Raw genomic sequence first — 22,878 nt, forward strand, 5'->3', positions numbered from 1 at the left:
GAGAAACATGAAAAAAAGTGATACACAAGAAGAAGAAAACAGAATAAGGAATGTCTCTGAACAACTTAAATACAAAGTATAGCCACTCAATAACTCCCTCCTTTTCTTTTCCAATTGAATATCTGTAAAAGGGCAGGAAGCATTCAATTAAAGAGCCACCAATTAAGACCCTGATCCTAAAAAGAGATCCAACAGCATGGTCTCTTATGCCCAGTAGTTCCGTAAGAAATCAGCGGGACATTCCGTGGGCATACCAGTAAGTGTCCACACACACACACACACACTTGATAGAACTGAAGCCTAACGTCATGGGGAGGTTGTGCACAATCCTCCATATTAACTATGCAAGTTTTGTCCTCTTCTGGTCTAAATATTTGATCAAATGGAGGATCCAAGTGACTCAACAGCTAGGCAGCTGGCTCTCTCCCTGGCCTTTCCTGCTGCTGACAGACAACAAGAATGAAAGTGCTGCTGGAAGCAGTATTAAGAAATAGCAAGCGGAACTTTACACCAGACTAATATATGCAACTGATGAATTTTCAGCACAGTACATGGTCAATTAGGTGTGCAGCTCCTATTAACAACACCACAACACATTGTCTGATCCTGTGTTGAAAACTGATCTTGTATGTAACTGAAACAGTTCATACTAACAAAGGAATGGTCAGAATCAGCAGGCAGCATTTCTGCACGCAAATGAAATGGCATTGAGCATTCCAATGACCATGCCCATAGCTATATTTAATTTTACCCAATACTGATTTAAGTATTCACATTAATATTGTAGATAATCAGTTTTATATACAAAATATGATGTAATAAGAATTTATAAGAAACACTTACTGGGTAATTTTTTTGGAGGGATGGAAGGATGGGTTCAGGTAGGGCTATAAAAAAAAAGTTTAAAGTTGCTGTGATTCACATAATTCACAGAAAACAATATTGTATCAGTTACACCAAAGGTGTGGACTGAAAGTCCATGACAGAAGCGTTTACTCTGAATTTCATTTTCATGTACTTTGTGAAATTAAAATTACCTGCATAAATTTTATATAATTATTGTATATCTCATAATATGAAAATTATTCAGTTAAATGAAAGTGTTATCAACATATTGCTATTTGTAGAATAAACATATGAAGACTTCTATGTCAGCTGGACACTGTTTGCATTTTAAAATTCATGTTAATTCGTTATTGTAGGCTACTATTATTTAGACTCCAAAAAGGATAATCATAGCTTAACTCAAGTACTTGGATCTACCCTAACATGATTATAACATGGCATGGGATGTCTTCCATATTCTAAATGAGTTCACAATTCTTCAGATATAAAATCTGCCACGCTAGATCATCAAAAGTAACTAAAAATAAAATAAGATGTGCCACATATCCAGTAGCCACTGCTGACAAAAGCCCTAGAGAGATTATGTTCTGTGCTATTTCCCGCTTTACTACACAGCTAGCAGTGTCCCAAAGCCACGTGGACATTGGTGATGTTAGTGCACTAACAAATAAAGAGGTAATTTTAACTTTCATAAAACCCTGAGGTGGTGGAGGGAGTGTGTGTTGGGGCGGGAGGGAGAAGAGGCACGGCGGGGGAGGAGAGACAGGACACACACACAAAGAATAAAAATAATGGGGCAAATATTTATCTTCCATATCAGATGGTGTTAAACATAATAGAGAGAGAAAAAAAACCCACAAAAAACAGTTGAGTTTCCATTTAACATTTATATCCCACTCATTATTTGAGCTGCAGATCTGGTAGCTAGCTCCTTGTTTCACTAAAGCTATAATGTCACTCCATCAACATGTTTTTAAAACAGTTAGTCTATACCATTCCTTAAGGAGAATGATAATGAAGTTCAGCATGTAGAACTCAAAACTAGGTCTCAGAAGGGAACAATTGTTAAGATATCCTTTGTTTTTGAGAACTGAGAATTAGACCTGCAGAACTCTCAGCAATAGGACTTTCATATTTTCAAAAGAATGCTACAATGACTAACTGGGTTGCTAAGAATAAGATCACAGCTGCTTTAATGCTCAAGGTTTCCTTTGCTTGTGGGCGTTTGGGGATATGAAGGAGCTATCTTATTTCTATGACATCTTGGAGATTTCCCAGCATTCTGTCATAATGACAGGAAAGGAAGCAAAATCTGAGCCATCTGAGTGCTCAAGATATTTTCATCTGAGTCTACATCATACATGAAGAGTCATGGGCTATTAAGGGGGGAAATGTTATTGGTCCGTAATCACATTTGCCATTTGAGTTCCTCTTCTCCTACAATACAGTGCAGATGGACCTGTTCATGTAGAAAGGTTAAAGCTCAAGAAATGTGTGTACCTATAAAATAAACTCAAGCCATAGGTCAAAAAAGATTTCCACAGTAGCATGGTGGGCAAAGCGAAAAGCAAAAAAGAAAACAGAACAGAGATTTGATTGTACTAGGGAGGAAAGATGGACTCAATTTTACTGGTAAATGAAATATTTGCTTTTCCTTTCTTCTTCCCCTATACCTCCTTACTAGGATTTTTGTAGGTAAAATATACAATTAGAAAAGATAAGCTGTTTCCAATAGCCTCCTACCAAATGTGTTATCAGGAGTTGTGTGCTAGTTAATCTTGCAGAAATAAAACATTAGGAATACAACCACTAGCAGCTGTGCATATATCCAGAGGCACATTTCCCCCAGCCTTTTTAGCCCAGGAGGTTGATCTAACAGAGCTAAAAAGCTCCCAAACTGTGGTCTGTAAATTGTTGTTTCTCCTTGGGAAGCTGGCTGATCACATGGTGATGCTTCTCCAGCTGATTTCCAATTGCTTAATAATATTAAGAGATAGCAAAATACACATTAAGTTCCTAATAAAATGCAAACAAATGCAGAGGTTGTCACAGGGATTTTGTGCAATTATCACTCCCTCACAACTAGCAGTATCATTGCAAAATATCTATGTATATAAAACCCATGTATTTCATTGTATCCCCTTCCCTACTATTTGTAGAACACTTGTCTTCATGTAAGCTTTTCAAACCAGAGAGTGTGTCTATCTATCTGTATTTGCACAACACCTAGAGCAAAAAGTTCCCCAATGTGAACCAGGAACTCTTTGGGTGTTACTGTAATACAAATATTAAAGTTTAAAAAAAAAAGTGAGGCCCTTGCCTTCAATCTCCAAGTGAGTCAGCCTACTTACACTGAAAGCTTACCTCTGACCACATCAAATGGTTTATAACTTTTGGGCCAAATCCATTTTAAAGACTGCTAAATGCTTTTCACAACTCTTTGAAGATACTTCTTCCCCCCTCTTGCACACACTTCAGCTTTCTTATTTGGGACCTTAGGATCCAAAGGTCCACAGTGGTTTTGATCCTATAACCAAAATGGCCAGGACTGACAAAGACCTCACTGATTAACCTCCCGATTATGTCATTTTTTTAATTGGCTGCTTCAATGATTTACATCCATTCTACCCAGTTGCACGCAAACAATACAGCCATTTTTTTTAATTGGAAGGAACAAGAAACTATTCTGGAAACACTCCACCACCTACCATAAGGTTTCTGAGTCACAAAAAACAGACTTAGCAACATTTTGGCTAGCAACTCTTCCCTTTCACAGGCATCTCTCCAAAGGAGCCTATAGCAGACAACCAGACCAAAAATATACTTATAATAGGACAGCACAGACTAACTCTTACATTTGGTGCCTAGATACCATGGTGACTGCTACATTAGGAATATCTACACAGTCTCGGCAGGACAAAATTGAGAGGTAACTCAATCTAACTGGTCATGGAATGACATATGCCTTTTAAATTGCTATGCTTATAGATGTTGTCTTACTACAATAATCAGAGCCATCAACCTGGTTAACTGTGTTTTTAGTTAACTTCCGAATTGTTGTAAAAAGCTTGCAGAGAAATCATGGTATCACATGCTCCTTGAGACATTTTAGTAAGTAGTTAGCTATACATTCTAGGCTGGATATCAGGCATCCAGGCCAAGAAAATTATGCAGAAGTGAATAAATAGAGCCATGTCTATCTTCCTACCTGCAGGAAAGAAAAACTACGCAATCTGAAAGGCAGCAAACTGATAAAAGAAAAACTTAAAAATACACACAAAATTTGAAGGTAAAACAGCAAGGAATCTTTGTGGCCAAGAGCTTAGTAGGATTAGAAAAAGGACAGCTATTTATATAGATAAGAACATTGAGAGTTGCATTAGAAAAGGTTAAAAAACAAGAATTTGGAAGGAATACAAACCTTCAAGCTTTGAGGCATAAGTCAGCCTCTAAGTGGCAGAGGCTACACAGAACTTCCTCTGTAGACACGTTACTCCATAACTGTACACCTCAGAGTTTCTTGCACTGTCCTTCAAAATATCTGCTACTGACCACAGTTGGGACACAGGATACTGACCTAGACTGACCACTGATTTGATATAGATTCTCTATTCCTATGTTTCTAAGCAGGCCAGAGAATTTAGGAGATGATGTAGAGGGATTTCTTTAACATAACAGAGCAATATAAGCATATGGAGGGAGGGGAAGAACCATGAGCATGCAGTTCAGTCTTATGCTTACAGAAGCAATCTCTGTGCTGCACTATTCCACTGAATTTGCAACAAGAAGTCTCAACTCAGCAGCCCTGAGACTTATCAAATACAGACACAATTTCTATACATAAACTACAAGAAAAGATGAGAGACTGCGGACATGTAGGGACCCCAGCAGCTCATGATCACTGGATATACCAGTCCCTTAATGAAAAATCAATAGTAAGGAAGCTCTCATGAATTTAAGCTCTATTTGCAGGAATTCATTGTGCTCCAGTTGTTCAGGTCCTAGAAAATCAGAACACAGAGGAGGCCACCCAACAGCACACAGTCCCCCTTAGGCTATCCAGAAGACATTCCTGAACACAAAAATAACCTGAAAGCAGAGCATTTAACCAAAATCTATCTCTTGTAAAGTGAAAATATTAACCTGGGCTTGAGTTTATTTTATGGCAATACAAGGTCCTCCAAGCACATTTTTATTAAGAATTAATCTGCCTCCAGAGAACAGGTCCATCCTCACTACCTAAGAGGAAGCACTAAGGAAAAAGAATATAAAAATAATTTTCACTTTATCCTCAGCCACTTCTATCAGGTTACTTGAACTCCTAATGCTAAAAAAAAGAAAGCTAGAAAAATATTACTTTAAAAGGGACACAATTTCAAAAGCTGAAAACATACTTACTTTGTAAATAGTGCAAAACCATCAACACAAGACTATAGCTGCTTAAAGTACCACGACTGGCATCATTTATGTCATGAAAACTTGCCCACTTCTTAACCACCAGTACTAATGGACGAACTCGATTCTCAACTGTAAGTAAAATAAATACTCAAAATAAGCAATTAAATACATTTTTAACTAATTGTCAATGTTACAGTTTTTATATTCCCTCCAGGTTAACATGACACCACCTTCTATATGATGCCCTCCCTTTTCCTGCCTATTACAGAATTTCATTAGTTATCCCAGTGCTACTGTCATCTTACCAGAACAGGAAATTGTATTCATGCTTACTTGAAAATTTCCTTTCTTTGCGTAATAAGGCTCGCAGATCCATTACAATGGATACTTCAGCCTGGCTGCAGCTTGGGAACTGAACTGGACCCACCAGTCACTGGTAGCAGGGGAATGCCCCGCCTCCTGAAGTTGAGATAACTTCCACAGCTAGGATAATTCAAGCCTGCCTTCCTAAATTACAGATGATGTTAAAATACTTTGAAGAAAACAATTTCTCTTATTGCATTGCATGGTAAATACCACATAACAAACAAACCCAAATTCTTGGATGTCAGTCTCTAACCTAGATAATCCATTATCCCCTACGTAGGTCTTATAATTTGAAGAAAGGAAACTTTCAGGTAAACATGCATAAATTTTCCTATTCTTCTTTGTGCTAAGGTCTACAGATCCATTACAATGGGATTTTCATAGCAATGTGCCTACAGGGTGGAAAGCAGGATCATCCTTTAAATATGGACATCCAGAAATAAGTAAATGATGTCTCTCTCTTCCCCTGGGCATTAAGGTGTGGAAAAGATTTCTGCCAAAAGAAAGGAAATGGCATCAGGTAAGATTGGATAACCAATATGCAGAATTTGGTTAACTAATGGCCATCTAGCAGATCTCAATACAGAAGACATAACTACTCTGCCCTAAGATTGTCAGCATGCCTAAGGACTGTACTTTGTTGCTTAGCCAAAGGAGGAATATTTTGAATTTACTTAAGGAATTAATACAATGAGCCTTATGAGGGCTATTTTTCCAAATTAAAAGTACAATACTGAGTCTGTAAGGAGCACAATGAGGTTCCTGGGTCACACACTATAACCTTGTGGGGTTGGAGTAAAGTTGATGCCTTAACAAAATATTTAATGTTGAATTTGTATAAATAAGTCTTTTCTTAAACATGCTACGAACACATTTCAGAAACTTGGGTTTATTGATCTTACGGACCCCAAAAAAGTCAAATAGAACTTTTTCTGGTACAAAGCCCTTAGTTTAATTACCATGTTAAACCACTGAAACATAGCTTTGATTTCCCCCAGAAGGGCTTTATTTTAGGTATATTAAGAGTGCCCAAGCAAAACATGCTTCATCCAAGTATTCATTTTAAACCCTGTATGGTCCTTGATGGAGGACTGGTCTTGTACTAACAGACCTCCTGTGTGAGACAGACATACCCAAAGATCCAATGCTAGGTTAATCAAGCCTGAGAGCCAGAAAGTCATAAACAGTAAAACTGCCACTGTCTTGTTCCTTTTGTATTGTCTTGGGGAGCAGTGGAAAAGGTGGAAAAATATATAGCAGGGACTTTACCCAGCTTTATGAGATGTCATTCACTACTTCACATCCTGGATCTTCATGCACAGCAAGGTTATAAGGTTTCCAGATGCACAGAGGTCGATGATCAGAGGCACATATTTACTAGTTTATTTTTGTTTGCCTGATGCTATCTAAGAGTTTCCATGCCCAAAGGAGGGAGCTGAGATGATACTTATCAAAGGCCTATATAGTGAAGTGGTCACTCAGGTAAAAACGTCCACAAGTTAGAAACACAGAATCCCTGGCCACCAAAGAGCCACATTTATTTTGGGTAGTGAAAGCAGATTAAATTTTGTCTGGTGCACACCGAGGAGGCCTTCTACCCTTATAAAATTGAGTCAAGGGTAGAAAAAACCCTTGAGTGGTGAACCAAGAGACCCCTCACTGCCTGACTGTTCTTCCATATATGGGCTGCTGTCCAGCCATTAGTCCACAGCTATCTACCGGGGAAAGTAAGAGGCAGTGGTGAGGCATGGCAACCTGCAACAAAAGCGAGGAACAATAATCTGAACATTAGGGCACGGTGACCCACAGCACCAGCTGGAGACAACAGCGTGATACTTTCCCAATCTTTTTGGTGTGACAGATAAGTCCTAGCCTTCTATTATATCTTCCCAAAGAGCATCAAGATGGATATACAGCTACAAGACAGCTGCAGACCAACGAGGGATAGCTTCAAAATACCCAGTACTCTCATCGACAAAAGTCTATCCTCTTTTTGTTTGGTGGAATTTTTTTTTTTTTGGGCTGTGGGGAGGGAAATGTTAATATATTTTACTCTTTGTGTGTCTAACACTGATTTGAACTGCTGGTGTGAAATTGGGGTGAAAGCATCCCTAGAGGAATCAGCATGTCTGTGGGCCAACCATTCTGCTTATCTGCTCTGTGATGGTGAGCAGAATATCTTGGTACTGAGGATTAGCTGATAGGCTTCATGCCGTGAAGGTGAGCAGGGGAAGCAAGCACTAATTTCATTATTCATTTATTTCTCCTTTGGGAGTTTGTCCCCATAATCCTGCTTCAGAGGGGGGAGTGAAATTGGGTTCAGATTGCACTGGGAACATTTCAAGGGGCTAGCAATTTCTATGACCTCAGAGATGCTGAGGTTATTTGTCTCTCCTCCCTAACACAGCCCTCTCTGGGTCTCTCAAGGAAGGCATGAGCCTTGGACCATGCAGCTCTATCCCTCTCTTTTGCATGGGATCCACATGGGCCAGATAAGTCTGTTTTCCCTGGGGTGAGGGGGAGTCTCATCCTGGGACGTCAGCAGGGATCTAGTCAGGTTGGGAGCTGTTATAGAGGTGGCAGAGGGGGAGGGAGCTGGGCCCAAAGGCTCCTCACTGCATCCTCTGGCACTGGTAGTGACTGTGCTGTATCTGGTGCCCCCCAACATCTGTGACATACAGGGAAGCAGAGACAGCTGTGCTCTGCAGTCAGAGGTATGGCTGCTAGTGTGGGCTGAAGGGATGCTGGCACGGTCTTCCATCTGGCATACTGCTCTTCTGGCTTCAGTCTCCTCATGAAGATGGAGAGGACTGCTTCCCCCAGAGCCAGTTCTTTACCAATCCTGCCTGTCCCATTTTCCTACTTGGGCTGCATCTTGCCCAGCACAGCCAGCCTCTCCAATCTTGCCTGGCTCCTCTCCTGTCCAGGGGAGAAGGGCTAAGGTGACCCACCCTGACTGGATTGTGAGGGAAATTGCACCCTGTGTGCAGAGCTGGTCACGCTCCCCAACAAAACACAGACCCTTCCATTTACCTCTGGCTTTTCTCAGGCTAGCTCTCTCTGCAAGGGTGCCAGCTGCTCCAAACACCTCAGAAAGGAAATCAGAACTGAGAGGACAATCTCCCCCAAAATCGAAGGCAGGCCTGGGACTCTGCTAGGAATTAGCCAGACTAATTATTCAATGGAATTTTCAGTCTAAATCTGAAACACTGTTTGGAATTCCACCCAAAGAAGCTCTGCAGTAGGAAGGCAGAAAAAACTGGGGGACCTTCAAGGAGCAGGGCATTCCGCTGCTCCCAGTGACTGGTGAGGCAGGTTCTGCCACCAAGCTACAGGCAGGCTGACACACCCACTGTAATAGATCTGTGGACCTTAGCATGAAAAATATACATTTAACTTTTGAAAGTTAAAAAGATTAACTAGTCCTATTAAACTACACCACTTTTCTCCATATAACTGATCTTTTAAGAATTGTGGGTAACAAGAATTACTGTACCTATTTTAGTTATTTAATAATAGATAACATCCCAATATGATTAGATGCTAGTGCATTTGTAATAAAAGTTCCTATCAAGAGGGTTTAACTGAAGTGCTAGTTTAAAGTAGGAGAAAGTTCTCTGGGAATAAGAAAATATAAAAAGACAACTTACTGTATGCATAGGTTCTGAGAAGGAATGTATTTCTTATTCCTACAACATTGTTTACATTCAAGTCAAACTCCACACAGCTATGGGGGGGGAGGGGAAAAGAAGTCAAATTGTATCACACACATTTTTCAAAATAAGACATAACTACATTATATTTATTACTATACTGTCATTGACTGAATTAACAACTATGAGTTTGTTTACTGGAAACTTGAGTTTAAGATAAGCCTCTAGACTTCTGCTTTTTGGGTCAATAAAAGCTGGGAGGATGTGCTATTTGCTTCATTGTTGCTCATGCCTCAGTTATGGACTTGAATTTGGTTGTGTCTGATACAACTAAATAATACTGAAATTGGATAGTATAGGATATGCAAGAAGAATACATTCCAAACCAATAGGATGGCTTAAAATCCTACATCTTTTAGTATTAGCCTACACATTTACATAAACACTTGGGTCTGATGAAGCATCTTTTGAAATCATTTTGGATTCTGTGATGTTTTAGTTTGAAATACGTCCCTGAGAAAGGGAGAAGGAAAATATAGGTAGAAGGTTTAGAAACACAAGGATCCTCCCTATACAATTCAGATTTAATTGATCCTACTCCGGGGACACACCAATGTGGCTATACACACTTCAGTGTCCTTGCTGTTTCTTAACTCTGCAGTGGCGTTTGGATATCAAAGCAACAAGCACTTAAGAATGAGACATTGTTTTGTATAAAATATGCAAGATTTGCTATTAACTCAGTTTCTCCATTGTTAATCTGACTTCAGAGTGTGCGATTTTTATAAACTGCACATTATTAGGAGCAAAACAAGCGCAGCAAGAAAAGCATAATATGCCTATTCCCAAATCAAAAATTTTAATTGTAGTGCGATTAGAGATTAGAAAACTCTAGATTAGTGACAGCATCTGAATTTACAGTCAATGAAGAACAGCAATGTTTCAATCTATTCCAGAAAGGACACACTGCAGATGGACCGGAAGGGAACTCAAAACAGTGATACATTAGAGATTCAGGACTGATTGAGTCAAATTTTCTCAAAGGGTCAAACACTTCTTATTTTGCTTTGATTTTAACATCTAGCTCTTTTTAAATTTTTTTTAAAATCTATTTATGAAGCTTTAACAGGTTTACAAATCATTGCCATATAGATATCAAAAACAAAACAACCATTACAGCAGTGAGCTTTTGTTTAGAGAAACATTACGGTAATATAATCATGAGATTGCTATTTAATAATCTCTGTTTGGGAGAAAATCCCTTTGGCATGTTACTTACACTTCCTTTATGATAAACAATCCTATAAACTGTTATATTGGTGGAAACAGAAGTATGCCAATTAAGATATCAGTTCTGAATATCTGCAGAACACACTACACTGGTAAAGGAATTTTTATTTTGTTAATTGCTTTAAAACAGCCCATTGTACCAGACATATTATTTGAAAACCTATATCAGAGTTAAATCTTACTCTTTCAGAAGTCAGAGAATGATAAAGCCCCACAAAGAAAACAGAAAATCAGCAGAGTAGGAAGTTTACAAGTTTGAGTTAGTATTTGGTAGATATTGTAAATAAATGTGAAAACACTGCCGGGAATATTAGAGGTCACAGAACTGCACTGAACTAAATATGCTTCCTGGGAGCAGCTGGGAAAGAGAGAAGGTGCCTGGACAGTGAATCCCCCTAAATTTAGTTTGGTTTATACAGGGTTAGTCCTCTAGGTAATCACTACCTGGTTCATTTTTTGATTTCTGTGTGGGTAAGTGCATGGGTACATGCATGTGTGAGTTAATGAAGAGTGTGGGAGAGAAAGAGGTTGATGGGATAAGTTGGAAAAGTAATGCGTCACTTGGAGATTTTAGGAGAGGAGGGATACAGTAACATACACAATTAGGGAAATAATTAGGTGAAGGAAAGGAGGGAAAAGAGGAAAAAAAGACACTGAAGACTATGCAGGAAAGATGTATCACCTTTGGGGAAATTTTCTGATGAAACTTAGTTTTGTCAAAAAACGCCTGTTCAGTAGAACAAAATCTTTTGTCAAATCTGTACTAGAACTGGAAAAATTTTCATGGAAACACAGCAGAGCACAGGACACTCTACCTCCTCTACCTCCCATCTAGCTCAGGAGAATAAGCCGTACCACTGTGGGTCCCAGAGCTGGGGGGTTAGCAGGGAGGCATAGCGGCTCCGCTCTCTGCCTTTCTGGCAGCTACCCTCAAGGAAGGCTCCTGCCAATTTCAGAACAGAAATTGACAAGAGCCTTCCTTCAAGGTGGCCAGGAAGCAGGAAAAAAATAGTTTTCATTCTTCTGAAACAGGATTTCTCTCAGAATCCCTTCCTGTGAAAGTTATTTTCCCTATAAATAGATGGAATCTAAAAAAAAAGAAAGCAGACTAACAAAAGCAATAAAACATAGCAAGTATTGATGATGATGTTGCAACTAAAAATACACAAATAGTACAACAGGTGTTTAACTCCCATAAGCTACAAGTGTTGGCAGTAGTCTTCTTGGGTGATAAGTCTGCCCTGGGGGCTAATAGGTGACAAGTAAGTTTTTCAATCTCGGATTGTAAATAGTCTCCACTTTGTGCGTTGGCATTAAGATTATGGCCATGTATTAGGTGAACCTTTACATAGTAGTATTACTGGCAAGTGAATGTATGAACTGTAAACTTATCAGAATATTTATGAAATCTACCCAATACAATCATTTTAATACTTATTCTTAGGGGGTTTTTTGTTTTTTTTTTTAAACTTGCTGTTACACAAAGATAAGTGATTAGACGTAGTTAAGTTTCTCACCTGTGAGTTACTACTAAATGCACACAGGAGACCACTGTGGTATCTGGGCAAACTTTACATGATCCTTGCTTTTACTTCACTATTTGGATGATTTATCCACTGTTTACCTATGATTTAAAATAGTTGAATAAAATGATCAAAGTAATATTTTGCATACTTTGATCTTGTGTCCCACAGTCCTATGCCCTATCCAACAGACCATCTTTTCTCTTATTTTGAACCTCATTGTAAATGGAAAAAGTACGTAATGAAATTCCAATTAGCATTTTATAATCCAGAATGCAAGTAAAGCAAAATTGGAAGGTGGTTACTAATAAAAACTGATGAAATACTAGATTTTGTAGTACCAAAGGGGATATAGGAGGGTTTTTTTGATCTGATCACAGTGAATCTCTCCAAGGAAGGTCTCAATAAGTTTTGGGTTCCCCGCCCCCAAGACAGGATGGGGGGGGAGCAGTAAGAAAGGGGGCAGTGAGCAGAAAATAGCTGAATATTAGAAAGCTGCTCAGGGAACTCTCTACTAGGAATGATTAGAGTATAGTCATCATATGAAAAGGATATATAAATTGTCTTTCTATCCTAACATGCGGGCTCATACATTTAGAAAGACTTGGGCACCATTCCTATACTTTGTCACTAATTTAATGCTTTTACATGTAATCTTTTTTCCAAGTAAGCACTCAGATGTTGAAAACTTAGCTGGGTAACAGGATATAAATAACTATGCTGTACAGCATCCTAGTGCATCCCTCTTATTAGACTAATGTTCTTTTCATATTCATTCATAAATTTCACAAGAACTTTTTTGGATCCATTATGCTTTCATTAAGATGTGTATCTACGTGAAAAATAGACATTTTTCCTCAAGTGTTTAAAAAAATTAAAAATTAAATACTAAACCAAGTACTTAATGCACATGCATAATCCTTGTACTATACTGTTAGTATGGAAGTCCATATTTTTTGCTACAAATTCAACACCTCTCTCCACAAAGTATTTAGAATGTTAATTTTGATTCAAACCAGGCTCTATAGTTTGTGCATAATGATTAAAAAACAATATGTCTTTACAAAAAATGATGTTCAATTGATGTTAAGATGGTTTTACCACAAAGTACAAAGATCAGTTACTTACCCTACAGTAAATATGGTTCTTCGAGATGTTGTTACTGTGGATCCCATCATAGGTGTGCATGTGGATCACACACTGTGACACTAAGCACCCCTGTATTCACACCCTATGCACGATTGTAATAATCTTTGTAAAAAATATGCCTTGTGAGGCATTTGAAAATTTAACAACTCGCTGATCATTAATATTCTTGTGTGAGGTATATATGCAGTGTGTATTAAGAGTTATGGATGTATGCTGGAATGATTAATAAAATGTGTTTAAACCAGGCATGCCAGGGGAAGTTGGTAACCAGGTCTGCCCTAGACAAAGGAATGTGTATTTGCTTCTCTGACCAGCCTGGTGATCAGGCAGAGACAAAGAAGACCCATTTTAACATATCAGACGAACACAGCTATAAAGCTAACAAGTGGGGGAGGAGACAGCATGGCATCTATGCCCCAGCAGGAGAGAGAAGCTTGGTCTGGGTTTTACTTTTCAAACAATACATTGCAGAAGTTTACTGGTCTATAAAGATAGTGGTGGGGTGGAAGGGCTCAAGTGATAAGTAATTGAATCAACTGATTGTATATAGTGTTACTGTATTATCCAAGTTTACAGGGATAAGTCTTTTCTGAAAGTTAACGATACACTGGTGATTATTATTATTATGAAATGTATGTATGTATTAACATTACGTGAGGAAATATGAATACTTAATGATATTGTGCTTTAAAGTCTGTGCCTAAACAGAAACAGGTTCCCTCTCAGCCAGGAGGGAAGGCAGCTATCTACTGGTCTCCAATGAAATTAAGCAAGGTATGACCAAAAAACTATAGAAGTCCTATTTACATAAGGAGGGGGATGGGAAGTTTATAGGAAGGGAAGAATAGCATGAGGTCATCCTGCCTCTTGAAACAAGGTCACTGAAATTTGGAAGATATAAGCAAGGACAGAAGCCACCTTTGACATCCATCACTTGACAGACAAGGGAACAGACAAGGGAACAGAATTCTTGCAAGCGGAGAAAGATGGGTCTTTCAATGAAGGTGGTATTGAAGTCTCTGGAAACTTCAAATAAAGTGAGAAATCTGCTTAGGCCAAGATCTTTCACTCACAAAGACAAGCGAAGCCAGCACCTTGTGCTTCTGTGGAAGGTCCTGACTGAGAGAAAGTCAGCCATGACTGGGAAGAAGGAAGATTGGTGTGAGAAACCACCTTGAACAAAGCCTGTACCTTCCTAGTTTATCTTTTAGATGCCCGTTTTCCCTTTTGATTTGCTTGTAACCCTTTCTAACTTTATTTCTTTTACTTGGCATCACTTAACCTATGCCCTATTGTTAATACATTTTTTTTTTCCTATAAACCAATTCTGTGCTGGATTTGCAGGAGGACACATTTATTCCAATTAAATTAATAAACTGTGATGTGCTTTTGTTCCTTTAAACAGACACACAGACCTTATTATTTCTCTGAACTGTCCAGGAGAGGGCTGGACATAGAGAACAAGGTTTGGTGAAAATTTGGGACTGGGCGTATGTTGGGGTCACCTTACTGGTTGTAACCAAAGCTGGTAGAAGCCAGAGTGGGTCTGTAGACAGGCTGCTCAGGTCAGAATTGCTGAACCAGGGCTGGCTGCATAGCACACAGACACTCGGGGTATGACCTGCATGCTTATTGCTGATTCCATGTCCCAGGTAGTGAGTTACAGTGGCAAAGCACTGAGAGGCACTAAGTGTTACAGGGTAAGAAGTGACAACCCTTCCCTGGTCTGAATTGCACATGCACAAACTTAAAACTTTTCAACATTTCAACAGACACATCCAGCAGGGCAGCACACGTGCCTGTGCAACGGCCATGTCCCTTGCCCTCCCTCAGTTCCCTCGTAATTTAAAGCCCTTGACTGCTGAGAACTCCAAAAGCAGGGATGGAGAATGGGTCATGGGACCCACACTTACCACAACATCTCTAAGAGCCACTGCTACTATAGAAAGGCAAGGGATGGTGGCATAAGGAGCGTCAGCTCCATCAGTTGAACAGAAACTGAGGTACAGCTTTCCCAAACTTGGCATCAGATCGAGCTAAATCCAGTGCATAATGCTTGACATATATGAGTGGGTTGTTCTATCTTGCAGATTTCAGATATCAGTACATTTCAGAAGTAGGCTACAGATGTCATCTAGACTAAGCTGGAGTGAGCCTTAATAATCATCATTAGGATAGACAACAGCCAGCTGGTAACACAATTAGATACAAAGGATACTTAAACGGATAATGGAGTGCATGAAGTAGCCTGTCCCTATAGCCACAAATAGAAAAGGAGACATTCTGAAAGATTTGGGCCTATCGGTGTAATATAGAAGAGCTCTGAATATGTCCAGAGTATGTAGCTTTTTCTCCCCTGGTGTGGAGTTTCAGGAAAAACAGAGGTAAGTTAACTGATTGGCTTAAATGGACTTCAGAAACCACTTTGAGAATGGATTTTGCATGATGTATCAATATCGCCATGCCCATACAGAATGAGGTATACAGGTATTCTGACATGAGTGCCTGACGCTCACTCACTGTTCTGGCCAAATTGATGACCACCAAAAGGACTGTTTTGAGTGTGAGACTGTAGATAGAGCTCTCTGAGAGGGGTTTGATGGGAGGCTCCATAAGCTTTGAAAGGACAACATGGAGGTTCCATACAGAAGGAGGTTCTCTAACCTGTAGATAAGTAAGCATTAGTCTCAAGAAAATTGGATACCATTAGATGAGAGAAGATGGACAGCAATTTTATCACAGACCAGAACCCCATTGTGCTAGGTGCTGTACAAACCGAACAGACAGACATTCCCTGCCCCCAAAGAGCTTACAATCCAAGTTTAAGGCAAAAGACAACAGAGGATAAAGGCAGATAGGAAGTACAAGGAAACAGTGAGTCAGTATTGGTCAGCAGGATAGGTAGTGGTCTCAGCAGCATAACCATTGCCAAGTTTTGTGTAGGCCTCATGGCAAGGTAGAATTTTAAGGCTGATTTTAAAGGAGGATAATAAGTTAGTTTTGCAGATGTTTATGGTAAGCTCTTCCCAAGCATGGGGGCAGCGTGGGAGAAAGGATGAAGGTGTTTGCTTTTTTAGTACATGGGATGAGGCTCTGCATTTCTGGACATGTGGAAGGGTAGATCCCAGCAGCGCCAGTAAAGGCCACAGTGACAGATTATAAGGGTACTGGTCCAATTACAGTTCTTCTGTCCACAGCCAGTCACATATCAGTGCCCAGTACAGAATGTTCCCACAGTTCCCTCTAGGTTTCTTTCTGACCCACAAGGGATGATTCCCTAATTGAAGTAGGGAAGAAAAAGTGTGGCTTGGAGATGGCGAAGAGGAGTACATCTCTGGGAATGGCAGTGCCACTGGATGCCATTCTAGTGCCAGAGCGTCCACTGTCACTATCTGTGCTGATGATGATGCAAGAGGGGATTAGAGTTCCTTGAAGGGGTCTCTCTGTGCTGGGAAGGTCTTGCTGGTTGGTATCGACCCCAGCACCAGAGCAAGTATCTGCAGGAAGGTCAAATACAAGCATAACAGTCTCTTGTACCTTTTTCAAAATCTGTACTTTGCTCCCAGCTCTCGACATCAATGAGGGTTTTGACAACTTGTTGTGAGGAATGTTCCTCCTCCTTGCAGGATAAGCCTGCTGCATGCTCTGAGGTGTTTGTGCATTTGTTACAACTCTGTCAGCCAGAGCTTTGGGAAGTGGACAGTGCTTATGTTGGATCTCTTAGTCCCAGAGTCAGTGCTGAAACAGTATCAAGGCTGTTGAAGCAAAAGGACCAATGCCTGGATGGTTTATGTCAGAGAGTTTGACACCAGTACAAATGGTCTGGGTGTCTTTTTCAAAGACTTCTTCTCCCCACTGGAACGAAGGTTATGGTGCCTGGTTACAGGGAGGCACTTGCCATGGATAGGCCCCACAACTCTGGGTTGGTGGATTTCTCTTCCCCAGGTTAAGACATAACTGTCATGGATTGCTCAAGTAGATGTAATTTGAGCCTGATGTCTCTCAGTTTTTGAGTGCAGGAAGAGAAGATGCAGCAGGGAAAAAAAAAAAAAACCACCACACTTGCTGGGGACTTCCCTTTCCCTGAAGCAGAAAAGACATCTGCTGAGCCCATCAATTAAGAGCATATGACCATCACATGAAAGACGGGTTTAGAGTCTGTCATGACGACAGCTGGTGCAAAATGCCTTGCCCTATTGTACAGGGGGCATAAGAGGCATGTACCCATTTTTTTTAAACATCTAAGTCAAAGATAATGGGAAGTGAAGAAGAGTTTCTTCACAAAACAAAGTTTGAGCTCAAGATGTGTAATGGGTTGAACATTTGCCAGGTTCCATTTTTCTGCCACAGACAGTAAGAGGCAACTGAGGGAGGGTTGTAGACACTCTGTCCTTTATGTCTTGGTATGGGAACATGAGATGGCACAGGGGGCATGTGAAGCACCAACAGCTACTACTGTTCAAAAGATTCTGAGCTTGTGTATGTGAGGCACATTCACATCTACAGTGGGATCCACACTCAAAGAAATCATGAATTAATTCTTGACAACAGTTAAACACTTAAATGGTGAAAACATCTTGAATTGTTTCCCCTTTGAATTTTATCCTGCAATGAAGTAACTATTAACCAGAGCTGTTTGGGAATTTTTTCCTAAGATATCGTTTCTTTGGAAAAATGCTAATTTTTGCAGGACTGCACCAGCAACTACACTTTTGGTAGGAAAGATGCCTCAGGTCAAAACTAGAAACCACCCCCGCACCTCAGAATAGCCCAGTGGTTAGGGCCCTCACCTGGGAAGTCGGATGTACAGGTTCAAGTTTCTGCTGTGTGATTTGGAGCATGGGCTTAAACATGGGTCTTCTACATCCAAGGCGAATCTTCTAGCTCACAGGCTATTTACTACTCTCATAGTGGATGACTCACTCTCTCCTGTTTGACCTGTTCCACTTTGCATAAATAAGTAAATATTCAATAGATCAGAGATAGAGTTCGATTCTCCGTCTCTGTAGTTAGAATATTCACCTGAACCTCAATATCCACTTCCCAGGTCTGCCCCCTAACCACAGGAACAGTAGCTATTCTGGGGTGGGAGCTCTCACTGATTTTTCACAAAAGATTTCAAAAGGTCTCTGATATGTCCCAATGTAGAACTGGAAATTTTTCAAAATCTCAAAAATATTTGCAGGATGAGAAAAGGTTCTTGCACAGATCTACTATTAACTAAGGCTTTTAAGAAACAAAACGCTGTGTACATGATAACATGTGATGTGGTGCTGCTATTTATTCACATCATAAAAACTCAACAGCTCTCCAGTAGTGAAAATTGCTTAAGGCCAGGAAGGAGATAAGCTGACATTACCACTGTGCTAGCTGACAAGATCTATGATCTGACTACAGCACATGTCACAAATAAGAAGCATGATTTTATGGGACTACTCAAGTGCAAAGTACATGTTTAAGAACTTTACTGTATCAGGCCTAAGAAAGGACGTTAATTTAAGGTACTTGCCTGACTTTATCCCTGAACTTCACTATTGGCACTTTTGCTCGAATCAGCTGAGGTCTCTCAATGTAGTTTGCTGAAAGGGAGGAAAAATATATTCAATGAAGTGTCATGCAAGATGCTGACCATAAGAAAACTGGATCCTAAAGTAGTCGTCAGCTTGTTCACAATTAGTAAATAGGAGCTGACTAGTGAATTTAGGTAAAGTGGTTTAATGAAGTCCAATATGAACTTTTGCAGTAAACCTAGAACTACTAAAATACAATCTAGGCAATTATAAGAAAAAATTAAAGTTAACTTACTTCTACTGTGAAAAAACCATTGGAGGAAGGTTTTTCAATGGGGCATGAGATATAAGCAGATTAACCCTAAACAGACCAATTCTTCAAATGTTACATTGAATAGTCCTTGTTCACATGAAAAGGACCATGAAGTCAATGAAACCGCTTATATTAGTGCTACTTACTTTAAGGAGGTACAAAACCAGACCTAAAACTTGGAAGCCAGGCCCACAGTCTGCTGATATACAGCAAAACAGACTAGCACTGAGCTGTGGGTGTGACATGTAACTAGCCTGTCTAATTTTTAATCATTTTCCTTAGTACTTAGGATTTTTTAATTCTACATTTTGTTAAATTAGTACTTTGATTTTGTCTTAATGCAAGAATTATATCTTCATTATACATACATACTGTACTTAAAACTCTCTACAGGAACTGTTAATTTGGTTAATTGACTCTGTTCTAAGAAAGATGTTCCCTAGCATTCTAACAATAGAGAAGACAAGTCATTGTCATTTTTGTAATTAGTATAACTCTTTCCCTCAAAGGGGAGGAGGGAGGATGGACCACACGTGCACTTTGTTTTTTGGGAGCTAGGACGTATCTTCCCAGAGGCGTATCTCACTCAGCGATAATCAAGAGAGAAGAGAGAAAAGCTGAGTCCAAAGGAGCTTAACCATCATGGAGAACCATCAGAGAACAGAACTTTTAACAGTCTTCACTATGCTAGCAAAATTTGGGACCACTTGAACTTTGCATGCTTTCTGTATCAGACACATAACATTTTATTTTCTCTTTCCACTACTGTAAATTAAACCAGAAGTAGAACGTGTAAGGAAAATAAAGGTAAGAACATTTTGTTCTTACCTCTAAGACCACCTTAAATTAACTTACTCCTCACTATAATACTATTTTGTTTTTCTCTCAGGGTTGTGAATATAGATTAAACCGTTTCTCATCATGTTTACAATCAGGTTCTCACTAACCCAAAGATGTAAGGTTTGGGTTGCAAGCACTATAGGAGAATATTAGTTTATTAAAAACAATCTTCCCAGTGAAATTTAAAAAGTCATGTCTATCTGATTTTAGAATTTGCAAAGGTCTTTCTAACTACTGTACCACTTATCCCTTCTGATAAGATACTGTATATTATATGATATTTTTATCTCACATGATTGGAATCTAGACAACATACACATATATAGGTAACTTTAATGAAATATCCATTTTCCCTCCAGAATTACAAACACTGTTACCAATTGTCTGGGACTTACAAAGTTTAGTACAGAAGAGTTTTTGGACTAAGCTGAGTATATGCCTTGCTTCAGTCTTCTGATTTACCTGAAATATGAAATTTAAAATACAGAACATAAATACGTTACCTTCTTTCCCTACTTAGACAATATTTACAGTGAATGGAAAAAATCTGACATGAGCATGTAAAAACCTATCAGCATTCAGGAAGTTTATCAAAGCCTTCATAATATTTTCTTTAGCACCAGCTAAAACATTTCATATGGAGTACTGCTTAACATGCATCATAGTCACATCATAGAATGACTGTGAAAGGAAGCCAACCCATATCTGAAGAAACTGGAATTTTGCATCATTCACTTGAATTGGTGTTACCTAAAAAAATACTCCAGAATCCTCTACTTAAGACTTATTTTTACGATTCCTTTTCTCTGAACTTAACACAGTTCCCTGTATTTAGCTTCCTCTCACTATATGTAGTAAAGTATAACAAGTACATTTTACTGATGATACATTGCATACGGTTTCTTACTGTGGCAACTCAGTAAAATTACTGAGTCTCTATTCCCTCTTAAAAAGTTCATTCTCTGTTTTTCTCAATAGGATTTTGTATCACTGGGAAGTTTGTCTTTGCCTTCTCATAATAATGCAAATGGCTGTCACCACTATATGTAACCTGGACTTCAAGTCATTTTCCCATTTGAGAACTTTTCTCCTATTGAAGTAAAGTACGTTTATTGAAAAATCTAAGACGTGGAAGGTACAGCTATATTCGCTATCTGCCTTACTTGATGTGGCAACTAAGAAAAAAATACTCCCTTTTTTTTTTAAAAGGCGCAAGACTGATAGTTCTAATAAGTAAGAGCACAGAACTGAGAAACAGGATACTTGGGTTGTATTCCCAGCTGTGTCACAGATTTTCCAGTGTGACCTTGGGCAACTAACCTCATCCCTCTGTGTTTCAGTTCCGTCTATTCGTAAAATTAAGATAAACAACTACTTTACAGGGCTGTTGCATGAAGCTATATTAAGATCTGTAAAGAATTCTGAGAGCCACAGATCAAAGCTCCAGCAATGTGAAATATAGGTGTTAAACAGAAGGTTTTGACACCGCCTGTATACCTTTCAATTTCTTACAGGGGTGGATTCCAAAAACAGACTTAATCCACCAAACCAAAAAACACATTTTTCGAGGTAATATCTTAAAAGAGACAATTTGCTTTATTACAGAGTTCACTATGTGAACAGTCTACCCATTTTAACAATGTTTTTTAAGCAACTTACTGGCTCCTCTTTAACCACCAGGCACAGGTCACCATCACTGCTACGAGTACCAAATCCATTCAGTGAGGATCCAACCAAGAAGAGTCTGCTCTCTGTAGCAACAGAGCCATAGAACCAAGCTTGAGGATTTTTCTTAGCTTGAACAAAATCATATATCTGAAACCTAAATATTCAAATATGTACTAAAAGCCAGAAACAACATACGTGGAAAAATTCGCTGAATTTCCTTCTGGAGTTCCGTTCGGCAGAGCTCTTTTTTGTTCAAGTCGCAGGTTTGTTGCTGACATGCTTGAAACAACTCCAGAACCTGTTGACTTAACTTAACACCCCCCACGAAAAAAAAACCTTTTATAATGGATGATAAGTTATTCTTTCCCGTGAAAAAGACAGAATACATCATAATTAAGAGGCAATAAAATACATATAATATGCATGTCTATATTTGTTTCCAAAGTCTATTCACTCTTAGAGTCTTATCCAACCAAAATTCACCTTAATCACCCACACAAGACTGATTTGGCCAACATGTGGAGAGAAGCTGTCCACAGCAGGCCAATTTCCATCTTCAGCCAGGCAATATCTGCAACCTTCCAAGCAAAGAGCAGACCTAAAGGTTACAAATATTCTCTACTGACTCATAACTTTAAAGTTCCTATTTGTTTATCAATGTCAGGAAAAACACAAATATTAAAAAAACTATTTTGAAGACAGTTTGCATGAGAGGAAAAATCAAGACACTAGCTGTCTGGCTGAAAAATTCTGGTTTTGTTTGGAAATAAGCATCAGTTTCTCTTGAGCTACTGTATAGCTATGCATAATAATAATAATAATAATCGTCTTGTTCACAGTAGTATAACAAGACCTGTCTCAATACATTCTTGACCTTATTAAAAATGAAAATTCTAACATGGGACTTCTCTGTTCTTTGTTACACAATAAGTCTTTCAATTTCAAAAGAAAAGACTGCAGCAGGCTTTGTTCTTATTTTGTGGCTCTGATACCATTATACGCAGAGATGGTGCTAGCCCATTGGGGGCCATAAGCAGGAATATTTTTGCCACCCCCTCCACCAAATACATACAGTACTGAAAAGTGAATAGGTTGCACCCTTGAGCTGCTCGGGACCTGCAATTGCTTAGTCTGCTTATGCCTACCACCGGCTTTGATTATATCCGCTATGCCCCTCCTCCCACACATCCTAGAAGATGCAGGATAAAGCAAAAAAAAAAGCTTACACATCCCCAGAAATGGAATGATAAATTCTCCCTCACCTCCTCCCGGTTTGGGCAGAGAGGCTTCTCTACAGCTCTCTCATTACACTACAGAGGGAG

General features: G+C 39.2%; 1 protein-coding gene across 2 annotated transcripts in view; it reads right to left on the bottom strand.

Annotated features, from left to right (window-relative positions):
* Positions 1 to 22,878, bottom strand: part of TENT2 (terminal nucleotidyltransferase 2) — a 77,200-nt gene that overhangs the window by 40,533 nt on the left and 13,789 nt on the right. For both annotated transcript variants that reach the window (XM_048850556.2, XM_048850557.2), the window contains exons 5-11: positions 21,752 to 21,866; positions 21,548 to 21,639; positions 20,284 to 20,350; positions 18,735 to 18,804; positions 9,261 to 9,337; positions 5,245 to 5,373; positions 844 to 887 (exon numbers count right to left, since the gene is read on the bottom strand). In XM_048850556.2, coding sequence (XP_048706513.2) covers positions 844 to 887; positions 5,245 to 5,373; positions 9,261 to 9,337; positions 18,735 to 18,804; positions 20,284 to 20,350; positions 21,548 to 21,639; positions 21,752 to 21,866 — 594 coding nt within the window. The remainder of the gene's footprint in view (positions 1 to 843; positions 888 to 5,244; positions 5,374 to 9,260; positions 9,338 to 18,734; positions 18,805 to 20,283; positions 20,351 to 21,547; positions 21,640 to 21,751; positions 21,867 to 22,878) is intronic.

Source organism: Caretta caretta, chromosome 5 (assembly GCF_965140235.1).
Source record: "Caretta caretta isolate rCarCar2 chromosome 5, rCarCar1.hap1, whole genome shotgun sequence".
Taxonomy (NCBI): domain Eukaryota; kingdom Metazoa; phylum Chordata; order Testudines; family Cheloniidae; genus Caretta; species Caretta caretta.